General features: G+C 36.9%; 1 protein-coding gene across 1 annotated transcript; it reads left to right on the plus strand.

The window, feature by feature from the left end:
* Positions 1–7,313: 7,313 nt before the first annotated feature.
* LOC145738268 (uncharacterized) lies at positions 7,314–9,269 on the plus strand. The gene is made up of 2 exons (XM_081993097.1): positions 7,314–8,100; positions 8,161–9,269. The coding sequence occupies exons 1-2, from the start codon at positions 7,678–7,680 to the stop codon at positions 8,824–8,826; spliced, it is 1,089 nt and encodes a 362-aa protein (XP_081849223.1). The 5' UTR covers positions 7,314–7,677; the 3' UTR covers positions 8,827–9,269.
* Positions 9,270–26,145: the final 16,876 nt, after the last annotated feature.

Below are 26,145 nucleotides of genomic sequence, written 5' to 3' on the forward strand. Positions count from 1 at the left end.
GATCTGGCTCTCAAATTTTCAGAGAGACTCTGCTTGCCTGGCATCACGTAATGCCAGAGAAAACTACTCAAAACCGATCGATTCAGTATCGACATTGCATTCCCATGTTCACGCATCACAATGGGCAAGGTTTGAGGAAAGTCACCGCCAAACACAACCACTTTGCCGCCGAACGGTGCTTGAGAGCGCGTAATGTCTCGCAAATAACGATCGACGGCCTCCAAAGCAAATCGACTGGTCATTGACACTTCATCCCAAAAGATGACGTCAACTTCAGCCAACCGCTTGCTGCGATTGTGCTCAACGGGCCAGCCCACCGTGGACGTTTCGTTGAGGTCCAAGCCGATCCGGAAGGCCTTGTGGCACGTCATGCCATCCATAATTAGGGATGCTGCAATTTCCGTCCACGCCACCGCCAACACTGTCAATCCATGTATATACCGGCTCGACTTTAATCGAGCATTTAATACGTTATACAAAAAGGTTTTGCCCGTGCCAGCCGGGCCGTCAATATAAAACAAATTCTGGCAATCGCGAACACAGGCATCGGTGGCAATACATGATTGGATGTGTTGGTTGGTGTGACGCAACCGTCATTGACTCCTTGTTGGTCTCTATTCTGGTCCTCGTCGTCGTTGTCGTCATCGGACTGACCAAATCGATAGAGACGTTGCGACACTAACCACTCACATGAAACACCAAAATGAAAACACGCATCACCATTGTTTAGTAATTTTTTTCGCCGTAAAATGGCAAACACTATACGACGCTAGATGGCAAGCTGTTCTACCGTCAAACTAACAACACGGTATTTAGAGCAATACTCCTCCCAAGCAATCCGTTCACGATTACTTTCGTCGGCATAATTATCGTCATCGTTGAGGGCAGCAGCAGCAGCATCAGTAGCAGCTTGTGCAACAGCAGCAGCAGCAGCCGTCGCCGCCCCAGCAACAACAACAACATCATCAACAGTATTCGTGACAGGAGTACTGGTGGTGGTGGTGGTAGTAGTAGCAGCATCGGAAGAAGAAGTAATCGTAGTAATGGCCGTCGTTGTTGTTGTGGTCAAAGTTGTAATGTTGGTTGTGGTCGTGGTGGTGGTGGTGGTGGTGGTAGTCACAGCCTGTTCCACCACTTGCGGTTCCGTCACTTTCGTTACTTCTACTTGCGGTACCACTGCTACTATAGACGACTCCATCACTTGTACTGTTGATGTTGTCGCTGTTGCAGCGGCAGCAGCAGCAATTGTTGTTGTTATTGTTGCTACTGGTGTTGTTGTCGTCGTCATCACTGATGTTGACAATTGGGAAACTGTCCCGCCACCCCTTCCACCGCACGACGCCCGACGCATCAATGACGCAACTACCTCGGTATCTGCGTCATTACGTCCGTCATCGTAAGATATTGCTTCGGGATCGTGCAAACCCAACCTGGCCAAGGTCAAGTTATCGTCATTACTATTTCTCGCCAAGATCGAATCGATCTGTGCAATGGCAAGATGATAGGCATAACCGTATGAAGTGGTGGTGGGACGTGGACCCAATACCAAGTCGGCAATCATGTGCGGAAACTTGAATTTGGACCAAAGCGCTAAAACATTGACCACATAGGATTAGCCCGCGTCCAAACTGATCAACACTAAGAGAGAATAAAATTTACGTAAACGATATGGTGCCGCACGCGTAGAAGCTTGTTGCATCGCACGTTCAAAAATATCACGATACGTGTCGCACACGATCGTTTCAAACTGACCACTGTCCGAATCAAATGCACGGACAGTGCGCAGTTCGACAAATGATCGGCAGCCACGCACGTGTTTCAACAGTGTACGCAAACAGTACAATTCATCGTCGTGCGTTGATTTGACGTCCACGACAACGCCAACTGCCTTACGATTATAAACACGTGATTGCCATTGACCGCGCTTTGCGTTCCACGTGTAATTTTCTGGGATTTCCCTATAAAATAAATCACGTGGCGCTCCCTCCATTTGGTTAAAAAAAAAAAGCTTAAAGTAAGCCGTGAGTTTGGTGTCGATGGTGGCAAGGAGCAAAATCTGCTCCGCGTCCTCGTCCTCCTCGTACTCGATGGTCTGCTGGTCCTCAAGGTGAACAGGCAGACATACAACCGAATGACTTCGATCGCTCATCTTAAATTGGAACAGGCGCCAACACGCCTCCATTGAACTGACACACCTACAGTCTAGGTAATTACTAATCTCGTCCCAATTTATAGTGCGATCGACTTCATTTTTCGCTTCCATGCGACACATGTCCTCACCCTTCGTCACGTATTTGTACAGATACTTGACGGATGCCAAGGATCCGACGCACTCAAAATTGATGTGACTCTTATATTTGAGTGCAGCGTAACGATTGTAAGGCACGATGTCGGCATTCGTGTACGTAATGTTGTTCGAAATGATCATGTGATTGTTGCGACGTCGACGATATTCAGGGCGTCCATCTTTAACCGTTGAAGCGTTATAATTTAAATTAGTGACCTCCCGTAGGGCCTTTGGAAAATACTTTTTGCAGGTACCGTCCGCTCTCAAACAGGTAACGTTTGGGTCGCGGGTCGGTCCTCTACACTTTGTATGCAGATAAAAGTCGGCTACCGTTCTATACAAAATCGGTTCGACTTGATAGTCCGGTATCTCGGCTGAAACGACATCGTCGACGCGCTCACGGCTGTTTAGTTTGTCGCCCGGTAAAAACGTCACCAAAATGTGAGCATGAGGCAAACCTCGTTTTTGAAATTCTATCGTGTAGAAATAGTTATGGACGGTACCGTATAATTGTTTCTTGACGATGTCGTCCATAAACTCGGTTAATCTACTGTGGAATGCGCGACAAACCAAATCAGGACGGTTTGGCCATTTCTGTTTGTAAGCGAGGTTGTTTTGGATCTCTGGCCAATTCGGATTCGTCGTAAACGTGATAAAGAGATCCGGCTTGCCATGTCTTGCTATTACATTAATCGCATCGAGGTACTGGCGATTCGTGAAACGCATTCCACGTCTCGACGACGCAGGCAAAATGAAAATTGACCCAACTCGATAATCCGTACCAGCTGCGTTTGCCCTTGTCTCCAAGTACCTTAACAAACTACCGTAACTGGCTCGCCGTCTAAATAGCTGGTGTGTTTTATGCCACCACAGCTCGTTCGCCTCCACTTTGACATAAGCGTCCACTACGTACTGTTGAAACAATTTGCCGCCATTGTGCAAAATTGAAAATTCGTTTAATTTAATTCGATTGACAGCATTATTCGAGTCAACGAAATAATACTGATTAAGTTTGAGAGTAATGGTGTCGTCCCTAACCTGCTGGCTATTATTTACCGTTACTTGACCATTACTATTGTCTGCTGCAAAAAGACGAACCGGAATGGCGTGAGTATAGTGGCAAATCTGTCCGCAAATCGTAAAACACCAATGACCACTCACTCCTTCCGGATGAACATCGGTAGGAACAGTCGATTTGAACGATGCCATAGCAAATAAACTGTTTATTGTACGGACGTTGTTCCGAAATTGAACGACCATCGGTGAATCGTCCGTGAGATATTCAAACATCTTGCGGGGACATGAACCCAACGGCGGTAACACAACATCGCCACTCTTACAGCAAAACTCTTTGCCGACAGATTTTTCTTGTTCAAAGCCCACGGCTGAACACAACAAACACCGTTTTGTTAAATCGCCCACATTATAAACTGCAACACGGGACTCGGCATCGAGACGCGTGCCCACAGTTATGGCTTGTCTGTAAGTTCGTGTGATTGGATCGGCAGCGTGAACACGTTCCCGTCGTTGTTCCGCCGGTGTTGGTATGTGCAAAGCCGGTAAAAAAGGTGGCGACAGAGGTAAAGGGGGGGAAAGCAGATCAAAATCCGCTGCAAAAACAGGAGACGCAGAAGAACCTTGTGACGACGACGTTGCTGACGAAACAGGGACAAAACTGGTAAATCAGGTGTAACAACAATATACTCGACAGGAGATGGTGGTAGTGGTGGCGATGATGGTACGGACGCGTCAACCAAAATCGGTTCCGTTGCTGTCACGACGTCGTCATCGTCAATTACCAAAATTACATTGTTGTCACCATTTTTTTGAAAAGACAGCGGTCGAACCGATGAATTGGACAACACATCCGCACGATTTAGAATTACGCGTAGTTGACGCGGTCTTTCGACGCAACGTTCCAGTACCACGCGCAATTCCCTCATCAATCCCACATAATCGAGAGGCGTAAGCAAAACATGCAACTCACGCGGCAACTCTTCCATCCGATGTAATACTACCTGGAGTTCTCGACGACGATCCCAATCAAATCGCTCCAAGGCCACTCGCAGGATGCGGCGCTCCCAATCGAACCGCTCGAGCATCACCCTAAGTTGCCTTAGGAACTGTTGTTGGCGCTCGTCGTCGTTGTTAAAATTTCCCAAAAACTCCCTCTTTTCAAAAAAAAACCACTGCCTCAATTGAAAAATTACGTTTTCTCGTTCCACTCAAAACAATGCCTAAACACGTTTCGTTTCCGTAAAAAATAACCGTTCTGAAGATGTTTAAATTAATTTAAAAATGCTTTTAAAATTTTTCAAAATTAAAAAAAAAAAAAAACCGTCAGAATGACAGTTTTAATTGTGCAAATCAATTGTAGATGACTATAAAATAGAATTAATTTTTATCAAAAAAACACACTTTCAATTTTTCAAAATGTTAAAAACAGTTAAAATGGCTGTTTTAATGGCGCTAAATAATTGCAAAACACTTTAAAAATTAATTACAATTAATTTTAAAATAAAAAAAGTAATTTAAATTTTTGAAAAATTTTGTAATTTGAAAAAATTAGTCAAAATGACAATTTTAATAAAGTAGATCTATTGTAGAACACTATAAAAATTGAATTAAATCGATTTTCATAAAAAAAACACACTCTTTGAAAATTTTTGAAAATGTTAAAATCAGTTAAAATTACAGTTTTAAGGATGCAAAATGATTGCAGAACACTATAAAAATTGAATACAATCATTTTTTATCAAAAAAACACATATTTAAAATTTTTGAAAATTGAAAAAATTAGTCAAAATGACAGTTTTAATAAAGCAAATCGATTGTAGAACAGTATAAAAATTGAATAAAATCGATTTTTATCAAAAAATCACACTTTTTGAATTTTTGAAAGTTTTTGAAAAAATTAAAAACAGTTAAAATGACATTTTTAATGATGCTAAATGATTGCAGAACACTAAAAAAATTTAATAAAATCGATATTTTTATTAAAAAAAACACACTTTTTAAGTTTTTGAACATTTTTAACAAAAGTTAAAAACAGTTAAAATGACAGTTTTAATGGTGCAAAACGATTGCAGAACACTTTAAAAATTTAATAGAATTAATTTTATTCAAAAAAACACTTTTGGAAATTTTTTAAAATTTTAAAAATTAAAAAAATTAGTCAAAATGACAATTTTAATAAAGCAGATCGATTGTAGAACACTATAAAAATTGAATTAAATCGATTTTTATCAAAAAACACACTTTTTAAGTTTTTGAACATTTTTAAAAAAAAGGTAAAAACAGTTAAAATGACAGTTTTAATAGTGCAAAACAATTGCAGAACACTTTAAAAATTTAATAGAATTAATTTTAATCAAAAAAACACTTTTTTTTTTATTTTTGAAAAAGTTAAAAACACTTAAAATGACAATTTTAATGGTGCAAATCAATTGCAGAACACTTTAAAAATTTAATAGAATTAATTTTAATCAAAAAAACACTTTTTTTAAATTTTTGAAAAAGTTAAAAACAGTTAAAATGACAGTTTTAATGGTATATTTTTTTGTCACAAAAAACACACATTTTGAAATTGTTAAAAAACAGTCAAAAAGACAGTTTTAGTGGTGCATATCGATTGTAGAACACAAAACAGTTAAAATGACAGTTTTGATGATGTAAAGCAATTATAAGTGACTTTAGAAATTGCAAAATTTCGCAAAAGCATCTAGACACGTTTTAAATGTTGGAAAAAACGTAATTGTCCTGAGTTTTGTCATAAAATCTCTTAAAAACTATAACCCTTGAAAACTTACCCCATTAAATGATAACTTATTATTGTACACCATATAAATACACCTTAATTAAGCTTAAATCAGTGAAATTAAATTAGCCTACACTTGACTAATATAGGTAGGTATAACCTATGTATAACTATAAATAATCATAATATATACTTAGGTAGGTATATAAGACAAAAAATGACTAACTAAAAATTGACTAAATAGAAAAGGAATATGAAAACGTGGACAAAGGTAATCGGACATCTCTGGATTGGTTTAATTTAATATTAAAATAACGATTTTTCCTTTGTTTGTAGTAGTTGAACAGAGTAGTTGAATTAGGTTAGATTTTATGACAGAATGTTTGAGGTTATGTGACAGGACAAATCAAATAATGACAAATTTACATTAATTACGTTAGATATTAGACTAATAAACACAAAACTGCTACTTTACTGACTTTGTTTACAACTAAATTGAACAACAACAACAACTACAGTGTTAACTTGCCTACAAACTGTCTAAAGCTATTCAAACTACTATTGACACATTTTCAGTCATTAAAAAACACAGTCACGTGACGTCATAAGGACGAAAAATACTCATTTACTTGAAAACTACTCACTTTTTCAAAAAAAAACACATATAAATAAGCTTAATTTAGTTATATTGTACAGGATATAACCAATTTTGAAAGTAATTTGTGCATATACTCTCCCCCCCACCCCGCAACACTATTAATTTTTGTCAAAATTTTAAGCAAAAAATCGAATTAAAAAAAAAAAACTGGTTACTAATTAAGCATTCCGTCGAATTGAAACCGAATTTGAAGTCAAAAACGCAATTAGAGTTGAAATAACCGAGACGCTACGCGCACGGTTTGTGCACCCCCAAAAAATCGAAAAAATGGCCATAAATTCAAAATCAAAAATCGGAATTTTGGCACAAAAAATAGATTTAATTGAGTATTTCGTCGAGTTAAAACCGATTTTGAAGTCAAAAATGCAATTAGAGTGGAAATAACCGAAATGCTACGCGCACGGTTCGTGCACCCCCAAAAAATCGAAAAAATGGCCATAAATTCAAAATCAAAAATCGGAATTTTGGCACAAAAAATAGATTTAATTGAGTATTTCGTCGTGCTGAATCCGATTTTGGGGTTAAAAATGCAATTGGAGTTGAAATAAAAAAGTCGACCTAAAAATAACCGAAAATCACCAACCTTTGACGAAAAAAAACTAATCCAGGTGGATAATACAAAGGCCCTACACCAACACAGCACTTTAAAACAATAAACGCGCAATTTTCGCGGAAAAATCCCGGAAAAACCGAACGGAAATTCACGGACCGGCGTGAACGCAACGTAAACCGCGCCGAAACTGAAATAGTATATTTTCGACGACTGACTTTGAAAGTACCTCATGTACGCTTCCATTTCAAAGCAGAAAGTGGTCATTCGCCGCACGTGCGCAGAAAGTGAATCATTTTCTGCTCTAGAGCGTTTTCGCTTTCTACTAACAATCTAGTCACCAACTTTTTTCGGCGTTTCCATAACAACGCTTGACATACCTGTTTGAAATATACACATTCCGTCAAAGTGATTTATCGGTAACAATGAGTTCAAGCGATGTGAGTTATCCTTCTACTCCACCCCACATTCGAGAAAGTGCAAGGAATGTAACTTTAAATTTACTTCCACAAAAATCCAAAACCCGTTACGAGAAGGAGTATTCAGTTTTTATTAAGTGGTGTTTAGCAAATAAAGCGGGGTCGTCATATTCAGAGAATATAGTGCTCACATATCTTGCTGAAATTGGAAAATCAAAGAAGTCTTCAACATTATGGTCTATTTACTCTATGCTTCGAACAACCCTTTTAATTAAACATGATATAGACATTAGTAAATATACCAAAGTGATTGCCTTTTTAAAGAGGCAGTCGGTAGGCTATAAAGCCAAAAAGTCGGAAATTTTCAAACGTGAGGAAATTAATAAGTTTCTGTTAGAAGCTCCTGATGACCGATATTTAATGATCAAGGTAATATGCTCAACACTGTATACCCGTTACTTTACAAAACGCCATTTTAATTATTTTTAGGTTGCTTTAATATTCGGGATCTCCGGTGCATGCAGACGCGACGAATTAACAAAAATGTTAATTGATGACATAGAAGACAAGGAATCAGTTCTCATAATAAAAATACCAAACACAAAAACCAATATCTCACGTACATTTATTGTCTCAAATGGTGGAGTTGAGAACACTAACTATATTTCATTCTACCGTAAATATGTTGAATTGCGCCCTCCAAATACACCAACCAGACGATTTTTCTTACGATACAAGAATGGAATATGTAACAAGCAAGTGGTTGGAATGAACATTTTTGCAAACATGCCAAAACAGATAGCATCTTTTTTAAATTTGCCTAATGTGTCTAGTTATACAGGGCACTGCTTCCGCCGATCTTCGGCTACCTTGTTAGCAGACGCAGGAGCGAGTATCACTACTTTAAAACGCCTAGGAGGTTGGCGCTCAGCTACAACAGCAGAAGGCTACATTGAAGATTCTATTCAAAACAAAACACAGATATCGGAAAAAATTCTAGGAAAAAGTTCCGGAAGCTTAGGAAATGAAATTAGCTATGCAACGACCTCCTCTGCAGTCGTAGCTGATAACAAGAATGAGCCAATCATTATTCAAAATTGTAAGAAGTTTACTATAAATTACATTGTCCACAATAACAGTGAAAATAGAGTTTAAACTAATAATTATATTGCTGTTTTTCATAATAAAGTAGAGTGTAAAAATATGGGTTGTGACTTAATTGTATGAAGTGGAAGGAGTGAAAGGTAGCATGGTCAGTCGTCGAAAAAGTATCGTCTATATTTCGAGCCGAAAGTACTTTTGCCGCTTTTACATGATTGCAGCGTTCGGCTTCGCCTCACGCTGCAATTTTCATGTGCAAGCGGCAAATATATACTTTCGGCTCTTAATATAGAATATACTATTTCTATATTAAGAGCGGAAAGTATATATTTGCCGCTTGCACATGAAATTTGCAGCTTGAGGCGAAGCCGAACGCTGCAATCATGTAAAAGCGGCAAAAGTACTTTTGGCTCGAAATATAGACGATATTTTTTCGACGACTGCTGTGGGGTGGATTAGAAGGACAACTCACATCATTTTCGTCGCTCGAACTCATTGTCACCGATAAATCACTTTGACGGAATGTGGTTATTTCAAACAGGTATGTCAAGCGTTGTTATGGAAACGCCGAAAAAAGTTGGTGACTAGATTGTTAGTAGAAAGCGAAAACGCTCTAGAGCAGAAAATGATTCACTTTCTGCGCACGTGCGGCGAATGACCACTTTCTGCTTTGAAATGGAAGCGTACATGAGGTACTTTCAAAGTCAGTCGTCGAAAATAGTATATTTCATTACCAGTACAGAAATGAGGATTTTTCCGTGCGCGCGTGACAAATTCTCGTGTGAGGCGCAGCCGAACACGGGAAGTCATGCAAGAACGGAAAATCCATTTCTGGACGAGTAATGAACGATATTTTTTATTATACTTAGGTACCTGAAATCAACATAAACAAAAAATATCGCAAAAATTTATTAAGAAAATCGGGAATATTTATTTTTATTTTTAAAACAGTAAAAATGTAAGTACATACAACTCAAATTAACAAAAAAAATACAAGTAGGTAATTCTAAGAAAATTAATTTTGGACAGAACCGTTATTATTAATAGTAATATTTATTGTACAATTCGTATTATTGTTGAAGCTCAATCCCTTTTGCATTTCTTTTTGTTGAACTAAAGACTCTGCTAAAGATGTTGAAGCGGAGTGTTCGTGTGTGCTTTGGTTCTCTTGATTGACTGTTACAGATGTTGTAGTTTCCAAGTTACAAGGGCTAAACAACTTCCGTGATACTTCAATTTTTCTTTGTATGGACTCTTCTATATATCCTTCTGCTACATTGGAAGAAAGCCATCCTCCGTGTCTTTTCAAAGTGAGCAAATCACCGCCGTTTTCCACCAACATGGTTGCCGAAGAGCGCCTTAGCCCATGTCCGGTATATTCTTCGGGATTTTTTAGTTTTAGGTATTTTGCAATAAGTTTTGGAATACCACTGATAGTATGGCACCCAACATGTTGAGCGTAACATCTTTGGTTTCGGTATGCAACAAATAATCTTCTACTCTCCATATGTTTAGGGCGGAGATCAGCGTATTTACGGTAAATTGTACAGGGATCGAATTTGCAATTTTCATTGGTAATGGTAAAACTTCTTGACCTGTGAGTTTTTCCATCTCGTAAGAACACGACAAGGAAACGCCCATTATCTTCCACATCATCTAAACTCAAACGTATTAAATCATCTCTGCGGCATGCACCGAAGATGCCAAACACTAAAATTACTTTTGCTAGTAGATATTCTCCATCTGAAGCTTCACATAAAAATTTGGTTACTTGTTCTGCTGTAAGAATCTTGGATTTCTTTGGTATATATCCTACAGCTTGTCGTTTCAAAAAAGCAATCGTTTTTGGATATTGATGGTGAGTATTTTCTTTTATTGCCAAACAACTCTTTAACATAGAGAATCGACTCCATAAAGTGGAGGATTTCATAGTGTTGGCTTTTTCAGAAAAATATACTAAAAGAATCGTCACTCACAATTTTGATTCGTTTCCGAGTCCGCCATTCGGTAAAACTGTTATATTCTTGTTCATATCTCAACCTGGATTTCACTGGTAATAAATCTGCACTCACTTCTGCCGCTCGTTGTAAGATATTTTCGGGAATATCCCGATTTTCTTCACAATCTGAATTCATTTTTGCAAAATGTAATAAATACATAAATACTTAATTTTCACTGACAGAAAATAAAATTTGTCATTAATAAATAAATCGTTGCTATAGACACATTACTCGTTTCTTTTTTTTCTTCGGGTTGCCATAGGATATCTAGTATCATGGATATCTATGTTTATTATTAGTCGCACGGAAAGAGGGATCGGGAAAAAATTTCCGTGCGCTGTTCCGAAAATGTCATATTTACTGTATTTTATAAACAGTTGAAAATGTAGTATTTTCTGTTAAGTATAATAAAAAAACCGTTACAGGTTACAGTTCGCTAACGGCTTTTGTTTCCGTGACGTCGCTCGGACCATCTCGATGCACGTCGGCACCGCCCAATTTTGACTTTCTGTCCGACATAAATTTGTCATTTATTCGAAAACGGTGCATTTTTCGACAAAATGTCAAGAGTGAAAAAAGCTTGACCTCGATCTGTTTCATTGAATAGGTGTCACATTCATACGCAAAAATCTTTCTACATACGGTAAAAAATCGGATAGACTACCATCAAACTACGATTTTTTCACTTTTTTTCACACAAACCACTCATTTACTCGAAAACGGTGCACTTGTCGAAAAAATACCGAGAGTGAAAAACGTTCTATTTTCACGTGTTCCATACGATACACATATTTTCCAGGCCAAAAAAACAAACAAAAAAATCAGTGTTACACAGCACGCCGGTTTTAACCACGTTTTAGTAAATAAGTAAATTTAATGCTTGTGGCGCAAAGATACCGCTGTGGAATCGTACGCTCTTGGTAGTGGGGTCAATACCCGGCGCCACGTGAAAACTTTTTTATTTATTTTTTTTGCTAAAAATTTAAATTAATGTAAATTTACATTTTTTGTATACTTTAATATCTTTCAACAGCAAAACTTTTTCAATTATCGGCTAAAATAACACATACACATGGCATAGCATTTGAATTTTTTATAATTTTCAGTTTATAATTTTTCATAAAAAAAACAGTACATTTTTCGGAAAAAGTGTACATACGAAAAAAGTTGCGTAATGTCCAGATACATGTACAATAAAAATGTCAACCTTATCAATAGAACCATTTCCAAAATAACCTAAAAATAGCGATTTAAAAATTTTATAATTTTCAGTTTATAATTTTTTACAAAAAAAACGGTACATTTTTCGGAAAAAGTGTACATAAAAAAAAAGTTGCGCCATATTCAGACACATGTACAATAAAAATTTCACTTTCTTAAATTAAACTGTTTCCGAGATATTTAAGAAAATGTCCGAAAATGTCTCTTATTCAATAGGGTATCAACCATACAGTGCGTTTTTTTTAACGCGCAACATAGGATTTTACGTGTTAAATTTTTAAGCCCATGTTAGACCATTTTATTTTGGAACTGCAAGTCTATAACTTGACGGGTGTGTCTTTAGTACCCTGAAGCTTAAGTAAGTCTACCAATTTGGTCTAAAAAGTGATTAAAAACTAGAAAAAAATCATTTTTTTTCGAAAAGATTTTATCGTTCCATACTCCCTGTATGCATTGTTGTTCCTTGTTGTTTTTATACTGGCAGGGCAGGTAGCAGGTAAAGTGACATATTTTGACTGCATCACGACCCGACATCTTTTGAACATAAAAAGGGCATTTTATGATTGTTTGGAATACTGTTTGGCTTCAAACGGAGGTCACTTTGAACAATTAATTTATAAAAATACTTCTTTTGTTCTTAACTTTCTTGATATTATAAAGTTAATGATCACCCTGTTTTACTTTCTACCCCAAATTTTACCTGCTACCTGCCGTGCCAGTATCAAAAACAACAAAGAACAACAATGCATACAGGGAGTATAAAACGATAAAACCTTTTCGAAAAAAGATGATTTTTTGCAAGCTTTTTAACACTTTTTAGGCCGAATTGGTAAACTTACTTAACCTTCAGGGTACGAAACAGCCACCCGTCAAGTTTTATACTTGTAGTTCCAAAATAACATGGTCTAACATGGGCTTAAAAATTTAACACGTGAAATCCTATGTTGCGCGTTAAAAAAAACGCACTGTTTAATAAAATCCCTTTATTAGTATACAATATATATAGGTATATTGGTAATAGCCTTAGTTTTAAGTTTTTAAGTTATACACTTTTTCCTGTTTTTTTTTTTTAATTGTTTTGTTTTTCTTAAATATAATATAACCCTATATTACAGATTGTCCTTTTGCCTACTACTGGTTTTATTTTGATACTTTGTAAAAGCTTACTGTAGTTCTTCGAAAACTTGCAATATGCTGATCAAGCACTGCTTGCTCATATTATTTCATGTGAAAACAGTTAACGTCCTAATATTGAAACTTTGTAATCTTTTTCTTACGTGCCCCGTTTGACTTTTATAAAGTCTTCAAGTTACATTTTGCAACTATTTATTTATTATATTTAGCAACTCATATAATTTTTGAAATTGTAAACCCGTGGAATTTAACGCTCTATATTTTGACTGCGGTACTTAATTACCGCATATGCTCGTAGTGTACTTTTTGCCCCAATATACACCTCATAAATCGACCCGTCACCGATTGAATGTCCCCCAAAATGTTCTGACGATACATCCCCTCTCCAATGTAAGCGTCTGAATGGATGGTACTCGTGCAGACTCCCAAGTCGTTTTTTAGCCCTCTCCTTGCCCGTTCGATATTCTGCGTGTGATATCGAAGGGGTACTAAATTAGGACCTGGTGCTAGTCCGGTGAAATCATCCAAGCATTCATCACTGAACCGCCCTTCGGCCACCCAAATGGGGTCCAATGGTCTTGCTGGCGAACTCCACCGAATGGTTTACTGTCCCATGTCCAGAAAAAGCTTCACCACAAATCCGATATGCCCTCCATTCGTCGGAACATATGAAGCTATTCACATCAATGAAGTCTTGCATTATCGGAATAAGAGTATCTCGAGTACGATTTTCCACCAAAACCGCAAACCTTTTTTTGGTGGTCCTCGAGATTCCACCAAAGACCCAGTGGTGGTTCCACATTGTTGCCCGTCCAACGTTGTATTTAGACTTGAAGAGGTGAGTCTCATCCACCTCCACAATATCTTGATCGTCCCTAACTGACGAAAGTCATGCCACGCAACTTTTCTGACCACATCTCTGCAGTACTGGTACCACGCTACTGCAGTGTCTGGAAACATGGACGTTTTCCACGGCCGATACGACTGGTTGCCCCGTCAACCAACAATAAACAAGTTTCACTATCTTGTCGGCGCCCATCTCCGACAATCGTGCACTTTCCAGAAACGTGTTTTTCGTAGGTTCAAGCCTATGTTTGGCAGGACATCGAAAATTCCACCCTAATTTCCTTCCTCTGTCGGTCGAGTCTTTCATTTCTCGACCGCAATTGACAACTGGACACGTTACGACTTCGCCCATTGCCGGAATTACGCCCAAATGCTGAAACAGCCGAATTCCTTGGTGATTAGCAGGCCGTTTTTCCTCCTCATTCCAGGCAGTCCCGAGATAAACCCCTAAAGTAAAAATGTCTAGCCTTTCGCCGCCGTTAAACAAATCAACAGGATTCATTTTATGGTAAAAGTGGCACAAGAACAAACACAATACTACGCAACAGTAAAAAGTCTAAACTAGACTAACGTATTTTAACGAAATCTTCATATATTGTTCAAAAGAACACCGCCGTAGATGTTCAGTGGTGGAGACGTAAAAAAAAATTCGCGAAAAGCCGCGTATAAAAATAAATAACTCCCTATTTATTATATTGAAGATTTGCCATTTCTAGACAAATACCTACAAGATTTCTTTAGAAGACTTAGCAAAACAAAACTTAAAATGATGACATATAATATTTTATTTTTTACATATTACAGCATACTAATACGCAGTACGTTGTAACAGACTAGTAGGCGTGCAATTCGACCTAACCGCACCTATAGTAGGCCCAGACATAGTTCTATCTTTGTCGGGTATCGCCTCGTGCGACGGTGTGAGCCCGAGTTCAGCCCAATCAGCAAGCATTCAAATTCGAAGTTTACAGAATACTGTCACGATCTAATTTTTAGTCGTAACGCGGGGACGTGTAGGCTGGGGTCGTAGTCAAGTTAAACTCAAAGATTGGATAACAAAAACAACAACGTTTATTCATAGAGAAAGATTAAATTAATACTGAATTTATAAAAAGCATTGTCAGACATAAGTTGGTTTAATTCAAATTATCTTGTACTTACATGATAATTAATTCACAAACCATTTTGGAGGAGGGTAAGTGTCAGGGTAGAGTTCCCTTAACTTTCGCGACCGAACCGTTTAGTTTTCGCGCATAATTTCTGACTAACTCTTCCTTCCAAATTTCTCGGCTATTTATTGTAAGGTATTGCGATCCCTTAGTCAGTTCAATTTCTTAATTGCTTGTCTAAGCACTTGGATCATTGTCCGAACAATTGATGACTTATTGCTGACTGGCGATTGCAACACCTTAGCTAGCTTAGCTAGCTAAAAGGGTTCGATTGCTTATTTTGCAACTCAAGTGGTCGACGACTTGTTTCGGTCAGTGGCCGATTATTTGCTGAATAAGTAATTAACGAAAATCTACTTGTGACACATTCCCCCGGCCGACAAAAGGTAGTCCCTAGCTTTTCACAATATTAAAATTAAAAATAAATCATAAAATGTAGTATCTATGGACATAAGTTCCGATAGGTTGATAAAAAAAAATAAATAAATTCCGTTATTTTCGTTAGTATTCCGTTCATACCCCAAAAGAAAAATTATAAAAGAAAACATATAACAATAAAAATAAATCTTTTTGTTATTTTCTTACCTCTAGAGTTTGTAAAAAAAAAAACTTAATGTCTCTATGCTTTAACACTGAGGCGGGAGACTTTTCACTCGCGATTCACTAATATTCCGCGCACTATTGTTTGTTTGGGGATTCTATTTTCTTTTCGCGGCACTTCACTGCACTAAACATGGCTTCTGAAGACAATTTGGACGGTGTCTGGAGCCTGGAACTACATATCTGTTTACGTTGGATGTGCAGGTGGAACAATTCCCAGAACTATATTTTGACGGTTGCCTGGACATGATGATGGTAGGATGGTACTGGCCGAGGACAAAAATATCACTAGAGCAACATATTTTCTGCCTTTCTGCTCTGCTTCTCGGTCTTTTCGGCTAAGATCAAAGTGTAGGCCCTTGTGCTGGACCTTTTCGCTAAGATCAAAGTGTAGCTCCCGACAAAACTTGACGGGAGCCGATTTGGGATCATCCCCCGCGGCAGGTCACCACGGCCCAGTGTGTCTATTCCGACCGCGGCCACGATCACAAACCGACTCAACTGTGGTCGCGGTCTGACGTCCCGTGGCTGGTTTTTCATCGTCAGCGTTTCCAGTCTCCTTAGAGAAATGCCCGGACCTTTAACTTTTGCTGATTCTAGTTTCCATTTCCAGTGGCGTGTATTAGTTTTTACCGAGTCTGATCCAAAGCCTTGATCGCTCTTCATTTTGTAGTGGTTTCCTTCTGGCTTCTTCGCGTAGTAACTCCCGTCAGTGTTAAACGCAATAAAAAAAAACGTATTACTACCTACTGCTAATTAAATCTTAATGTCTAACATTCCCGTTATAATCATAAAATCCCTCGTAAAATATATAGGCATATTGATAATAGCCTCAGTTAAGTTATACACTAAAAAAAATAAATCCCTTTGTTTTTCTTAAATATAATATAAACTTATATTATAAATTGTCCATTTGCCTGTCACTGGTTTTGTTTTAATACATTGTAAAGGCTTACTGCGATTCTTCGAAAACTTGCAATATGCTTATCAAGCGCTGCTTGCCCATATTATTTCATGTGAAAACAGTTAACGTCCTAATATTGAAACTTTGTAATCTTTCTCTTACGTGCCCCGTTTGACTTTTATAAAGTCTTCAAGTTACATTTTGCAACCGTTTATTTATTACATTTAGCAACTCATAATTTTTGAAATTGTAAACCCATGGAATTTAACGCCCCATATTTTGACTACGGTACTTAATTACCGCATATGCTGTAGTGTATTTTTGCCCCAATATACTTTTTCTTTCATTTGCCCCTTATTATTTTTATATAATTATTTTGTTTCTTTACATACCATTATGTAATTATTAATCTTCGCGCGCGCTTTTTATTAATTGTTCTATGCTGCTGGATTGTGCAAGTTAGAAATGAAATAACGATGATATTTATTCATCAGCAGTTTTTTGTGAACGTTCGTACCGCGATGACTTAAATAACAAAGTGATTGTCATCCGCTTGCAGCATAGGAGAAGAATTAATTGTAGATACATGTATCATTTTTCCTTTTTCCCTTACTAAGGAAAATCACTTGCGTACTTTAGTACACTCTATTTGGGCTAATACTGTTTCGCCTTGGGACAGTGAGCGTAATTCTTTATTTTCTTTTAATTCGAGCGTAAAAATTTTTGATTCTGTAGAGCTTTTATTTTCGCCCATCTTAGTCATTTCAATTCTTTCTTTTTTTTTATAGGCGATTTCGGATTTCCACGGCGTCTGCTTTTCCTGCAGTTTACTACGTATTTTATGAGTTTATGTGCTATAATAATTACGAAAAGAATGAGGCACGCACAAGTAGTATAAAAGAATACATCATGTACATATTTAGAGATGCTTCCCCTTTTTTGTCTGCTTTTGCGGCAGTTACTAAATTTGACGCTACTATTACTACCTTATTTTACCTTGGTGGCTGATCGTTTAGCCTCGTGTTACTCGTACCCCTCGACGTACCCTCGTCCGAGCCGAACTTAGTCTGACAGTTTATTTAAGATAAAAATAATTTAGTTATACTAAAAAGTTGATCAAATCTATTCATTCATTGAAATGTGAGAGTAATGTGCTTTGAGGAAACGTAAATATACAAGAAATAATCGATTTAAAGTGAATAATAAATACAACCAATAAGAAAACTTCCAAAGTAACGCATTACCGATTGCTGTCAGTATTAGGAATCTTCGATACATGAAAGTTTAGACAAATGTAGTTGTTTTATACACCTTTTTCACAATCGCGTAATAATTTTCATCTGATTAAAAGAGACCAGAAACGAGCTTTTTGTAAGCATGTTTATATTAGTCTTTCTTTTTCTTGTTTTCAACTTTAACATTGGGTTTGTTCTTATAAAATTCTTTTACGGCCCTTATTTACACATACAGCAAACAGAATTGCTATGTGCCATTTAAAATAAATGTACTCCTACCAATACAGACATTTCTGTATTATTTAAACACGCTGCGACATCATCAAAATAATTATACATCATCCCGTTGCACGGGGTAAATTCATCCCAATCTAGGGGTACTTTCATCCTATTTTAGGGGTAATGTGCACCTAACACTCATAAGTACACAACGTAATAGCTGAAGTCGCTATAAGAACACAAATCATTGTTGTGCATGTTTACATCACCGCAACATAATAAGAAACCTTTATTTCGTTTTAACAGGTCGCTTGTAAGAACAAACCCTATGTGTCACTTTTATTATACAAAACTAAGCTACGTCATCAGGTGTTTATACGAGTTCGATTATTTCTTTTGTTTCATACTCGCTAGTTTTCTTAAAAACAAACAAAAAAAATTGAACGCATTTTTGGTTTTAATTTTTACTTTTAACTAGAACTTTTAAAGTTCGATTCTTCTTATTTCAAAGATCTTATTTGAGTCACTAGCCCTTTTGACAAAAAAAAACATTTTTTTGGACAATCGTTGTTATTAAGGTCGTCTAACCTGTCAGCTTGTTCGATGCTATTTCCTAACTCTGTATATTCTTTCATAGTTCAAACTTTCTTCTTTAAAGTTGTACATCCTAATTATGATTTACCCGGCATGTAGGTAATGAAGACCTACATTTAGAAATACCCGGCGCCTCCACCAAGTTGTCACGATCTAATTTTTGGTCGTAACGCGGGGACGTGTAGGCTGGGGTCGTAGTAAAGTTAAACTCAAAGATTGGATAACAAAAACAACAACGTTTATTCATAGAGAGAAACTAGTAAAGTTGGAGACTGATTTTATACATATTGTCAGACACAAGTTGGCTTATTTATAAATTACAAGTTCGTACTTACATGATAATTAGTTCACAAACCATTTTGGACGAGGGTAAGTGTCAGGGTAGAGTTCCCTTAACTTTCGCGACCGAACCGTTTAGTTTCGCGGATAATTTCTAACTAACCCTTCTTTCCAAATTTCTCGGCTATTTATTGTAAGGTATTGCGATCCCTTAGTCAGTTCAATTTCTTAATTGCTTGTCTAAGCACTTGGATCATTGTCCGAACAATTGATGACTTATTGCTGACTGGCGATTGCAACACCTTAGCTAGCTTCCGTTCTAAAAGGTTCGATTGCTTATTTTGCAATTCAAGTGGTCGACGACTTGTTTCGGTCAGTGGCCGATTATTTGCTGACCAAGTAATTAACGTATTCGTAGTAGTTAGTATTAACGAAAATCTACTTGTGACAATATTTTGCATTTCCAATAACTTTTCCGCAAATGAAATCCACGCGTCTATATTCTCACACCTAACGTGATACAACTTGTTACATACCGTACATTGAGCCACAGACATGATATCATCCCCCAACATCTCCTTGCAGCTAAAACACTTACTGTCGTCTATTTCTTCACTCTTGTTGCCCACCATATTATTTCCAGCAATCCAAACTCGTTTAGTAAAATCTGTTTATTGAATATTGGTACGGCAAGCCGTTATCCGCTACAAAAGTAAACACGGTGTTTTATTGTTCACCTTTAACAGTCACACAACAAAAATGTCCAATTTAACCCTCAAGGCAATTATTATAGTTCACAAACCAATCACCAATCAACTTCACATATTCAACAAAGCCGTCTCAAAAAAAAATCACTACTTTTTGACTACTTTTTCCGGTAAAATCCGCAGGAAATATCGGAGTCCGTTCACAACGTGCCGACACGCATGCAAACCGATTCACAAATATACTTTTCTATATTGTTGAATAAAATACTAGCAGGAATAGAGGGAGTAATAAGCCACATTGATGACATTTTAATTCATGCTCCAACTAAAGAGGAACATGATAGAATATTGTTTGAAGTCTTAAAAAGAATAGAGCAATAGGGTATAACCCTTAATAAGTCAAAATGTTGTTTTGGTGTCAAAAGATATATTTAGGACACCTGATATCTGAAAATGGAATTTCTATTGACCCTGAGAGAATAAATACAATAAAAAGATTTCCTGAACCTAAAAACAGAACTGAAGTTATACAGTTTTTGGGGATGGTTAATTTTAGTGCTAGGTTTTTGCCACGAAGATCAGAAATTCTTGAACCAACATCACTTTTAAAGAAAAACTCTACATTTGTTTGGCATGTAGCACAAAGCAGCTCATTTAAGCAAATAATTGAACATTTACAGACTAGGCCATGCTTGTCATTTTTTGATCGTTCAAAACAAATTTCTATTTCAGCAGATTCTTCATCTTTTGGCTTAGGAGCTTGTTTAATTCAAAGTACATCAGAAAATAATAAAGAAATAGTGGCATATGCTTCTCGTCTTCTTTCTGAAACAGAAAAACTTTATGCTCAAATTGAAAAAGAAGCTTTAGTTTTGACATGGGCTTTTGATCATTTCAGTGAATACATTACAGCTTTAACTGTCTTTTTAGAAACGGATCATAAAACTTAGGTACAGATTTTACAAACTAAGTCCTTAGATGAATTATCTCCAAGATTACAGAGGTTTAGAATGAGGTTAATGCGTTAATGATTATAAAGTATATTATACCCCAGGTAAGGATTTGGTAATTGCTGATGCACTTTCGAGGAATTTTCCTAAAGGATCAGTCATACCACAAGATAATGAGCTCTCAGAGGAGACAGAAGCACATGTCCAGTTGGTTGTGCAGTCACTACCAGTAAAAGGTTATTTTTTAGATCAAATTAAAGCTGAACAGGGCACCGATAATATTTATAATTTATTAAAAGAATATCGCCAGCAAGGGTGGCCTCTTAAAAGTAAACTGCCTGATGAATTACTACCCTACTACCAGTATCGGTTTCAAATATCTTATTTAAAAGATTTTCTGCTAAAGGGCACTAGGTTAATCATTCCATGTACTTTGCAAAGTAAATGTTTGGAACTTATTCATCAGGGTCATTTAGGAATAGTTAAATGCAGGGCAAAAGCTAAAACATCTGTGTGGTGGTTAGGTGTTTCTGTACAAATTGAAAATATGATTCGAAACTGCCCTGTTTGTATCGAAAATAAGTCAAATAATGTAGAACCATTTGTAAAAGAGAAATTTCCTGAAAGAGCTTGGCAAAAAATAGGTTTAGATTTGTTTAAACTTGAAAAATGGTTCCTTATTGACTGATAATTTTCTTAGATTTTTGAGATATTTTCTCTTACAAGTTTGACAGAAGGTGTAATCATAGAAAATTGAAACAACTTTTCTCAAGATATGGAATACCTGAAACGGTAAAGTCTGATAATGGGCCTCAATTTCAAACAGATTTTAAAAGGTTTCCGGCAACATATGATTTTCAGCACACTACTAGTAGTCCCCACTTTCCTCAATCGAATGGCTGTGTTGAGGCTGCAGTTAAAATAGTAAAAAATTTATTAAAAAAAAAAAAAATATATAATAAAAAGGATATGGACGGCTTTACTGAGCTATAGGTCAACATCCTTAGAAAATGGATATAGTCCTGCTGAACTACTGACGGGCAGGAAACTAAGAACCCTGTTACCTATTTGGCCAGACCAGTTAAATTCTCAAGTAGATTTTGACACTGTTATTAGGAGAGAGAATATGAATAGGGAAAGTCAGCAAACGAATACCGCAGAAATCGATGGCACCTTATTCCAGCACCTTGCCATACAGGATTCCAATTCACACATTAGGGAAAGGGTAACTTTAAGTGAAAATGCTGAAGTTAGGGGCCATGCGGACTCGGTTAATGATAAAACAATTTCAAATACTGGAAGGAATTTAGGCTCGAATTTAGGTTTAGAACATCACGTTAAAAGTGCTCCGTCTATAACGGAATAGTGGAAAATAAAAATAATATCTCTTTCGCCAAAAAAATATGAAAATAAACTCATGCAGTTAAGAGATAACAAGTTTTCATGCAATATTATCGGTAATTTTTATGCACTCGTGCAATTACCCCCGAAAATTCGGACTGTTACCAGTGTTTAATTGAATAAAAAAAAGTTTCAATTGAATGATCAGTTTTGCACTACCTATAGTCTAAAAATTGAACGTCAGTTAATACTAGTACAAAAATCCAGTTTTTGACTATTTTTAGTGCTAAAATTAACTCGTAAACCTCACAGAAGACCAGATTTTAATCCTTTTGAACCATTTTAAAGTAAAAATACAATAACCCAAGTAGACATTTTGCCACTTTTGAATCATATCCGTGAGCGTAAGAAAATAAAGACGATCCCCCTATATCGACGCGTCCTAAACAATTTTGAAGAATGTCATTCACATCACCTAACGAGTACTCATTTCAGAATTACTTGTTTAAATTTTTGACGGTTGTAGCAAAAAAAAAACGATTTAGTTTAGTTTTAGTACTTGGATGGGTGACCGCCTGGGAACACCACGTGTAGTTGCTTTTTTTTACACTTGTGGACGAAAATGATATGAACTTTTTTCTTTGAAGGTCGGTTTTATCATCTTTTTAGGAAACTAGCTACAGCTCTGAGATAATTTTAGCCATTCATTTCAACCATGCAACCATGAAAATGACATTGCATTTCTCCTACACTTTTGGTGGTTTTATTACTCGGGTATTGATAACTTTTAAGGCAACTGCCATTCCACGCTGGATATACCGGTTTCCCGTCCCAGTTACTGCCCAGCATTCGTGCGGCGCAGATCGAATTTTTGAGATAACGCTCTTTATTGATATCAAATACGATTTTGTTTATTTACAAAATTCCGTGTGTTTTTTAATAAAAGTGGTGTGCAACATCATAGTGAATTTATCAGCCCTGTACAGGCTGTTATAGACAATACATTTTAAATCGCCAATAGTTTGTTTTGGTGTACATGTCATTGAGAGGATGACGCGGATTCAGTCTCATCGTTAACATCGCTTATATCAGTTGACGGCGGAATGTCACCCGAAGACACCAAATGCCAAAGAAGAATCTTGATCGACAGACTAAAGTCGAATACAAAATGTAGACGATGTAGTGAAATTCTGTACAGTTTAGAACGAAAACACAAAGTAAAACATCAATCTATATCCAACCACCTACGCATCGTACACTGTAGAAGCCCAAACCAAATTCAAGTCAAACTACGAGATACCTCTCGTAAACACTAAAGAACAACAACCTACACCGACTTTGATCGACGACCAGGTATTACAGATCAACCTTCCCGTAATGGTTGAACCACCAAAAATCGACGGCGATGGAATCACGTGTCAATCGATCAAAGCGACCAATTTATCACTCCCCTCAAAACCGTGAAGTGGTCGAACGCTTTCGATGAAAGCCCAGCAGCACGCAAACCAGTAATTTCTTTGAGCCTCTTCAGACAGATGATGTTCCGATTCAACCCAAATGGATATAGAAAATAGCGCTTCTCCCACTGAAAAAGAAATAAGAAATAAAGCCCAGCAAACACCATCAAAAAAAAATGAAAAGCCTCCCCCAATTATTCTGCCAGGCCATTTGAAAAGCCATGCTGAATTAATTAGTAACATCAAAGCTTTAGTGAAGAGGAAGTTCTCACTAAAGATATGCAAAGAAATCTGTCATTATTTACTGCGACTGTCCAATTGATTGGTCAAACTTAAAACGAAATTTATTAAATGAAAAAAGAGAATTTCACACATACGCCTCTACTAACGAACGCACACATGCTTTTGTGTTACGTGGATTATTAGGAAACATTTCACCCGAAGATTGTGAAGGAATATCGAATGAACCTAGAATATCGAATGAACATACGCATAATAAAAAACCACCACCTCCGCAACCCTCAAGAAAAATATATTGATGCTCCCCAGCCAACCCAGCCAGCGTGGAGCACCCAACAGCAAGCCACTCAATCCCAGCCACTCGCTGATATAAACAACAGAGCGCACTACGATTCGCACTTTCCAGATAAACTAAACAAACGACAAAATTCATCTGGAGAGTCGGATGCGCATCAAAGTAAGTTTTAACCCTTAAAAGCAAATTTGAGGGAATTAGAATCGCTTATCAATATTGATAACTTAAATTAATGCTCTTACTCATTACCAAACCGTACTGAGAAATTGTAAATCTCCTGAAGAAAAATTTGTAGCATCTCAAAAATTTTTCAGCTCTGAGTTAAAAAAACTTTAATATTTAAATTCACTTATTTTACAGCTACTTTAAAAATCAATAACGACGTACCTACGTTTCACTACTTTGTCTTTACTCAACTACTAATTTTCCTCAAACTCTGTAGATGACTTATCTGAAAAATTTTATAGATCAAAAATATCCGCATCTCATCTGACAAAAAATTTAACCCGAGTAAGATTCGACCACCCGCAAAACCTATCAAACACGGCCCACCTTATAAAAGGCTTCCGTAGCGATTCCCAAAAAAAAAGGGTACGATAAACGTCCTAGATATGGACATAAATATTTACAGCGCTCGAATGCGGTGCAGGTTGCAAAGTTTGAAATTGGAATTCTTCAATTTCTAAATTTGTTTATCTTGTTATCCGCAATGACAACTAGTTTACTCACTATTAACAATATAAATTTATACTTATTTATTTCACACGTATCTAAACATACACAATTTTTGAGCTGGTTTTTGAATTTTATTTTTCCAGCAATGCTTACAATCAAAATTAATATACATACGCAATTTTACTAACTCTTATCTCTCGCGCTAGCGATATCTTATTCCTCAAATGTCTGCATAAGGGTTGAAACCCAGGTGGCAGACCCACTGATGCGTCTGTATTCGCACTCCCTGGATGTATTTCTTGGTCAAAACATCGACCACCGTGATTTATCACGATGTTGAAGTTGCTTCTTAGTGCGCTCGGCGTAACAGTTGTAACAACATTCATTTTATGTATTTACATCCATAGTGTAATACCATAATTTGTTGTAATTTTGAAATATATGTATTTGTTGTTGTTGTTGTTGTTGGTTCCCGTCCGATCACCGCAGTCAACCAGCGTAGGGCGTGGGTTAGTACTTGGATGGGTGACCGCCTGGGAACACCACGTGTAGTTGCCTTTTTTACACTTGTGGACGATAATGATATGAAATGTATGCTTTTTTTTTTGAAGTCGGTTATATCATCTCTTTAGAAACTAACTACAGCTCTGAGATAATTTAGCCATTCATTTCAACCATGCAACCATGAAAATGACATTTGCATTTCTCCTACACTTTTGGTGGTTTTGTTGAGATAATATTTGAATATTTATGTTCCAATAGACACCCACAAAACACGCAGTCAGCTGTGCATTTATGTTTAGTGGGTTGGTAGTCTTGATATATAGTAACTTTGTTTTTTGTTGGTTGGTTACTAGATTAGTACCGGTAATGGAGGTTATGTATGTCGATGTTGAACTGATTCGCTGTTTTTTCACGGTTGCATTATTTTTCAATAAACTTCTATTAATTTTCCGGTCATCGGCGTTTTAATTAACAGGTTATGGGCCCAGGTACGTCGTGTCGGTTTTAGGGCAGCCTGTTGATCGGAAAGTTCAGGTAAAAACGAAAGTAAAAAGTCGTCACATTGGTGTTCACGTTCAAGTCGTGTTTTTTTTCGCGTGGTGTAATTGTAATTACGTTCAAGTCGTATCATTAAACTAATGACTAAAGTGATGGCTTCACTAGCAGTCAAGTTTGACTCCAGTATCCCGAAGTTTGATGGCTCAAACTTTCAGCTATGGAAGTTCAGTATCACCATTTTGTTGAAAGCAGAAAATCTTCTGTCCATAGTCAATGGCACAGAAAAGATGCCCGCCGATCGCTTTGATCTGAAGAGTGGAAAGTTTGGGATTTGAAGAATTCCAAAGCACAAGTGCTGTTGTTATCGACAATAACACAGCAGCAGATGCAATTTTTAATAAATTGTGAGGATGCCGCTCAAATGTGGGGACGATTAATTTCAATTCATGAACAAAAGACTGAAATCTCAAAGGAACTACTTTGGCAACGGTTCTACGAATATAGG

This window comes from Ips typographus, linkage group LG15 (genome assembly GCF_016097725.1).
Source record: "Ips typographus isolate SLU linkage group LG15, UJ_Ityp_2.0, whole genome shotgun sequence".
Lineage (NCBI taxonomy): Eukaryota > Metazoa > Arthropoda > Insecta > Coleoptera > Curculionidae > Ips > Ips typographus.